This window comes from Osmerus mordax, chromosome 26 (assembly GCF_038355195.1).
Source record: "Osmerus mordax isolate fOsmMor3 chromosome 26, fOsmMor3.pri, whole genome shotgun sequence".
Classification (NCBI taxonomy): domain Eukaryota; kingdom Metazoa; phylum Chordata; class Actinopteri; order Osmeriformes; family Osmeridae; genus Osmerus; species Osmerus mordax.
In genome coordinates, this window is record NC_090075.1 from 146,874 (window position 1) to 153,549 (window position 6,676).

Here is a 6,676-nt window from a genome sequence, read left to right on the forward strand (position 1 = left end):
GTACCAGGTGACATTACTTGCATCTTTGTTTTCTGATCTGGTATTCCTGTGTTTGGCTCTGAGAGAACAGATCACATCAGACATCTTCTAAACACCACTGTCTGATTCATGACCAGTTGTACCCCCAACCCTGACCCTAACCCTGACCCTAACCCTGGGGGTGCAGGCATGGTTCTGAGACTGGGCCATCTCAGGCAGCCTCTCAAACAGTTGGCCATGTTGTAAACCAGGTGGTGAAGCTGTGAACCAGGTGGTGAAGCTGTGAACCAGGTGGTGAAGCTGTGAACTAGGTGCCTGGCTCATTCCCAGGTTTATTACATTTACATTTACATTTAGTCATTTAGCAGACGCTCTTATCCAGAGCGACTTACAGTAAGTACAGGGACATTCCCCCCGAGGCAAGTAGGGTGAAGTGCCTTGCCCAAGGACACAACGTCAGTTGGCCTGACCGGGAATCGAACTGGCAACCTTTGGATTACTAGCCCGACTCCCTCACCGCTCAGCCAACTGACTCCCTCTGGGAGTCAGTTGGCTGAGCCAGGTTTATAAAGAAGCGCAGCAGCCAACCATACTGGTAAAGCAACCTCATGCTCATTCCACAACACGTGGAGCCATCACAAACACACATGAACACACAAACATAAACGCACATGCACGCACATACACACACTTTAGCACTTATAGTGCTTTCTCATGCTGGTGGCCACAACCCGTTCTGTAAGTGTGAAAGATGGGCTAAGTGGGTTGTAGGAAGTGATGGATGATTGGACATGGGATTACTCACCCATGGAACTGCTTTAGCTCCCGCAGAACTTTCTGTACCATCAGCCTGAGACAAACAACACAGGGGGGCTGAGTGGGGGGCTGGAGGTCTGGGGAGGAGGGGGGCTGAGCAGTTCTCTTAGGGGGGTTGGGGCCAGTGCAGGGCTCTTGGGAGAGGGTGTGTGTGTTGGGAGGGTATGTGTGTGGGGAGGAGGGAACAGGGGGTCTGGGCCCTGGGGATGGGGACAGGGAGAGTATCTTCTGCTTTGTGTCACAGCACAGATCCTGTGATTTAAAGAGGAGTCTCCCTTGTCTGCTTCCCTCTCACAATACATACACTTACACACACACTTAAACACACATACACACTCATACACTACAAACTCAGACACACACATATTTACATGTAAAGGGCCATCTAAGGAGCTGAGAGAGAGAAATGGAGGAGGACAGGTCCGAAGACATATGACAAAGAGCAGAGATGTCAGAAGAAGGGAACAGGGAAAGGCCTTCCATGCGGAGGGCTGGAGGAGATACTGCAGAGAGGGAGGAGAGGAGCAAAACATGCCCACACAAACTGGGAGGTTTCTGGGTTCATCAAGAATACTCTCATGTGTATTTCTCCATCTGAGAGGAGAAATACAGAAGGTTAAAAAATCCATGTAGGGTATAGGGGGTGTCTAACTCTGGAGAGGGCTTCCAGTGGGGGAGATTGTATAAAGTAGAGAGTGACTGTGTAAACAGGAACAAGAGATGCAGTCTGAGGGAGGAGTGTATGGACTCACATGTGACTCTGTCCCTCTGCAGAGTGAAGGTTCTCCTCTGGGTCCAGCTCCTCTGCAGGACAACATCAGTCAATCAACTGTATTAGGGTTAACACTAAGTCTAATCAATTGCATTTTGCATGTTCTCATTCCCTATCTGTAATCACACTGCATATTTTGCACTGCTCTATTTGTATGTATAAGTTGTTAAGAACCAGTTAGATCTCACAGTACTTGGTACAACTCTCTTTACCTTAGGGTTAGTAAGTACCTACTGTTACTTCTAATATCAATAACCACACAGTAAGTACTGGTACTTCTAATACTAATAACCACACAGTAAGTACCTACTGTTACTTCTAATACTAATAACCACACAGTAAGCCCAAGGAAAGGAATCAGAAGGGAACAGGAAGCAACCTAATTAAAATAATTCAAAATGTGTTCTTTTTTTCAGGATAGGAACTAACACACATCGTGCACACACACACACCATGCATGCATACACTACACACATATGTACACACACACACACACCTACCTCCGGCTGCTCTGGCGGCCTGCTTGGACGTCTCCACAACGTAAGAAACACGTGCCACATGGGAGCGCTCCTCCGTGGCCAGGATCTCCGAGCGTGAGTACAGCATCCTCCCACACACCTGGAGATACAGGACACACCTGAACACCACCTCACATGACCTGTTTAGCAGGTAAGCTAGCATCAAATGACCTGTGTGGCAGGTAAGATAAGGTTATATGCACTGTTAACTCTCCACTCTATATCATCACCCTCATCATCCTCATCATTAGTAGAGACCAGCCAGCGGTACCATGTCTACACTATCCTCATCATCATCCTCATCATGTTCATCATCATCCTCAGTACCATCTCTGCATCGTTCCTCAGACACGGTACATCTGGCTGTTCCTTCAGACATGTCCCAGTGCATGCTGGGAACGGCAAGGCCTGCTGGATGGGATCCTCTCCCTCCTCGTCACTGTCCATAGCTGCATCCAGACTCAACCTGTCAGAGGGAGTTGAACCACAGTAAGCATCACTAATCGATTTATTTTGGTCCATAAGATACTAGATTGATGTGCATATGCTGAAGAGGGAATATTTAACATTTACATGTTATTCATTTAGTATATAGAAAGTACAGCTTTAAGTATAGTAAGGTATACTAATTCACACTTTATGTACTGTTTGTACTAGTTAACTTGAGTGTGTGTGCTGTGATAGAAAGGATAGTTTATTTTATTAATGAAATATGTTTTTAGTGGGGTAGCAAAGTTGCTATTCTGGTGCTGCTCGAGTTGTTGCGAGTGAGGACCTTAAACTGAGGTGTACATTTAGGGCGACGACCCCAGTGGTCTTTGATGACAGCCCCAGTGGTATGATTGGTGTCAGTTTGGTTCTGCGTCATGGCTGCTGCCATTTGATATTTTCACTTAGCAGACGTTTTCATCCACAGCCACATACAAGGGAGATTTGAAACTGAGACTTTATGATCTGCAGGTAAATGCTCTACCACTGAGCTACACCCATCCCCATTACCCCCTCTACCACTGAGCTTCCCCCTCCCCCATGTAAAGCAAGATGGCGTCCTACCTCCGGCCCAGGTCCACAGGAGACAGAGGGACCCCCAGGCTGTGCCTGCGGGAGGTGGACATGGAGCGCACCAGGAAGGGGAAGCTCTCTGGGTCTGCCACCACTTCCCCCTCCTCCTCTGATCTCTCTGGTCTCACTGGACCATCTGGTCTCACTGGACCATCTGGTCTCACTGGTCCATCTGGTCTCACTGGGGTCTCTGATATCAGAAGTCTCTCTGATTTCTTTGGCTTCTCGAGTCTCACCAGCCTCACTGGTCTCTCTGGTGTCACTGGTCTCACTGGTCTCTCTGGTCTCCCTGGTCTCTCTGGCTTCTCTGGTCTCACTGGTCTCTCTGGCTTCTCTGCTCTCACTGGTCTCTCTGGCTTCTCTGGTCTCACTGGTCTCTCTGGGGTCTCTGGTCCATGCAAATACACCGTAGTGCTGACCATCACCACTGGGTCCTCTGTGGTATCCATGAAGCTGCCGGACTGAAATGATCTGGGGCTGAACTGGGTCACCACAGACACAGGAGGAGATCCTCTCTCAGGACTCTGTTGGCGAGGGGGAGGCTGTCTGTTTGTCTGGGAGCGGGCCGGGCCAGAGGGGGGGCCGGGCTCAAAGGGGCTGAGCTGGGGCGAAGCTCCTCCCTCCAGGTCTCTGTAGAACTCAGAATCTCTGAAAGAGTTGAGGCAGAGGAGGTCTTCTAGGAGGCTGTGGTCTGCTGGACACCCCGGGCTGTCGTAATCACTCTCCTCCGAGCAGGAGTCCTGGAGAGAGGGAGGATGGGTGGAGGACAGAAGGAAGGGGGAGGGAGCAGGGGTGGAGGAGAGAGAGAAAGCGCGAGAAAAATATAGTGACAGAAACAAGAGATTAAACTCAAACTAAGTCCCTTCACAGTTGTCAGATCAGCAACTGATCAGTAACTGTAACTCCAGTTCCAGGATTTCACCGTGTTTTATGCGTATGTACTTTCTTTCAACATCCTGTTTTGTTTTGACACATGAAACTTGTTTGCTAGATTACAATTGTTCTTCAAAATAATTGGTATATCGAGTGGGAGTGTTGACTTCTTGTATTGTCACCAGCCCAAAAAGGGAACCAGCCAACAGGGTGAATCATTAGGTGTGTTCCTAATGTCAACAGGCCTCCAGAGTGGGAGGAGCCTATCTGGGTACCTTGTCCTCATTGGTGCTGCTGAAGAAGCTGTCCTCAGAGATGGAGGTTGGCGACAGGGAGGCGGAGCCTGGCCCAGAGATGGTTGTAGGGTGCGGGGCACAGGGCTTGGTGCATGGTTTACCCTCTGAGGCTGAAACATATGAGGAACTTTCAGTTATTAATATGCTGAGTGCACCATTAAGGAACCATTTGTAGATAACTTCTGACATTTGTAAACACTTAACAACAAACAGTCTATGAACTACACAGCCGCTGTATGGATGAAACCCCATCGCTCTAACCTATAACCCTAACCCTTCAGGCCCAGGCTCTCAGACAGAAAACGTACAGTCAGACACGGCAGACGCTAACCCTAACCCCAGGGCCGGGGCCCAAGCCTTTATGGGGCCTTAAGCAGAATTGATTTGGCGCCCCCTATGGATTTGTATATTACCATTAACACAATATATACCATTTTGAAATTAAGCTGTAATTTAATGTGCTCGGGGGCCCTAAGCAGCCGCTTAGTTCGCTTATGCCTTGGGCCGGCTCTGCTTAACCCCAAATCTAACCACTGACTATGCCTAATAGGGTTATCTTAGTCCATGTTTGTGTTAGCCAGTGTGTACATTGGACTGGGAGTGTTTCTATGTATCTCTATGTTGGTAATGTACTGTGTATGTACTTTTCTCTGTGTTAAAGAAATGGTGGCATTTGTTGCAATGTTTGCGTTTTGTTATGTGTGTGTGATTACTGTCTGTGTGAAAGAGTATGTGTGTGTGTGTGACAGAGAGAGAGATTTTGCTGGCAGTTCTGGATCACCATTACCTCAGTTGGCCTCTCCCACCTAAAAAGCTGCTTTACATTTCAGATGCATAAACAGATTCCTCAATTTACATCATCTCCCTCCCTTCCTCTCCTCTCCTTTCCTCACAGCCAAAGATGCACTTCTCCAAACAACCGTGTGAACTCCAGTAATAATGTGTCTTCTGGATGTAAATCACCAAATGACCTAACCCTAACCAGCAGTGCTGGAGTCTGGTGGTGTGTATTCACCCCACAGCCCTGCTCTCTGATGCTGCTGTCCTTTTAAGGTTCTCTTGGATGGAGGGGAGGTCAGTGCTACTGGGACATACAGTGTAGTTACACTATGGTTTAATATAAATACAATTAGACTGAGGTGTTCAATAAATAAATGGCTAGCTAGGACAAGACAGATTCAGATCTGGAGAGCAACATCCCACCTCGACCCTTCCTGTCACTGCAAACATTATCTGGTGTTTCTTAGACAATCATTCCACAGGTCTTATTTCTCTGGGGTATTTAGCTGAACATGCACCTGGATCACTAACTTGTAGCTCATGCTACTCCGTCAGTCTTTGAGATGAGAGAGAGGAGAGAGAGAGAGAGGAGAGATGTATCCAACAGCTGAGCCTTGAGAGCTGTGCAGCTGAAACGCATTCAGGAGACCGTCGACACAAGGAACACATGCAGAATCACACTCTGAAGTTTGTGTTTATCTGGGTTGTGTATTCATCATTAATTTTAATGTCTTACTTAGTCTTACTGTTACTTTTAATCAAGTGTACTTGGTTTTTGTTTAATTTTTAATAATTAAGCAGAAGTACCAGCTTCTAGCTCAGTGTTTAGATGAAGCAGTCTGTGGTCGCCATGTATTATTCCCAGCAGAAGGCTCTACACTGCGTAGGAAGAGGAACGGTGTTGTTTGTGCGGTTCAGACAGCCTCATCTCATATCCTTTACAGACAGAAGAGATTTGATCTTGCATTCATACAGCGGGTTCAAAGTTCCTAGCTTCACATTGAAGACACACTAAGAACAGCATCTTACAGAACAGAGTTCTGACACCATACACAGCCCTGCAGTGGGCTCATTCCAAGCTGTCATTATTATTAACAGTTCACACATTATGAAAAGCAGAGATGATACAGATCAATGGAGGATAAAAAAAGTAGGATCAGAGAGAAGCTCTTCAGGCAGCCGAGCACCTGTGACACCAGAGTAACTAGAACCCTGATCCCAGAATCTTGTTCCTAGAGCTCTGTTACTAGAATGCAAGTACTAAAACCCTGTTACTGGAACCTACCTAGTAACCAAAACAAGACTTCTCTGAACACTGTCACACCACCTCAACATCTGAGCAAAACATAAACTGAAACAGAGACAAGCTCTAACAGAGAGAGTTCATAACTGTACCTCTCTTGAAGGACCAGCGTTTCATCCAGAGCTTGGAGAACAAGGGCCAGGAGTTGTTGAGGGGAGAGTCTGCCATGAGGTATGCCAGCCAGGCCGGGAAAGCTTACATACACTTGAGTCCAGAGAGTGAGGGAGGCAGTGAAGGAGATAAAGAGAGGAGTATCCTTGAGCCAGATCAGGACTTA

The 6,676-nt window shown here is 47.4% G+C and overlaps 1 protein-coding gene across 1 annotated transcript; it reads right to left on the reverse strand.

Annotated features, from left to right (window-relative positions):
• Positions 1–780: 780 nt before the first annotated feature.
• LOC136935750 (histone-lysine N-methyltransferase SETD1B) lies at positions 781–6,567 on the reverse strand. The gene is made up of 7 exons (XM_067229417.1): positions 6,492–6,567; positions 4,296–4,426; positions 3,139–3,887; positions 2,413–2,551; positions 2,068–2,185; positions 1,548–1,599; positions 781–829 (listed from the first exon to the last, which is right to left on the reverse strand). The coding sequence occupies exons 1-7, from the start codon at positions 6,565–6,567 to the stop codon at positions 781–783; spliced, it is 1,314 nt and encodes a 437-aa protein (XP_067085518.1).
• Between the last annotated feature and the right edge of the window lie 109 nt (positions 6,568–6,676).

Bases quoted from the DNA above. Each gene is read 5' to 3' on its own strand.
- LOC136935750 (XM_067229417.1), bottom strand. From the start codon at position 6,567: ATGGCAGACTCTCCCCTCAACAACTCCTGGCCCTTGTTCTCCAAGCTC. The intron at 4,427-6,491 runs GTACAGTTATGA...CATATGTTTCAG, and splicing joins ACGCTGGTCCTTCAAGAGAG to CCTCAGAGGGTAAACCATGC. The intron at 1,600-2,067 runs GTAGGTGTGTGT...GTTGTCCTGCAG, and splicing joins GGCCGCCAGAGCAGCCGGAG to AGGAGCTGGACCCAGAGGAG.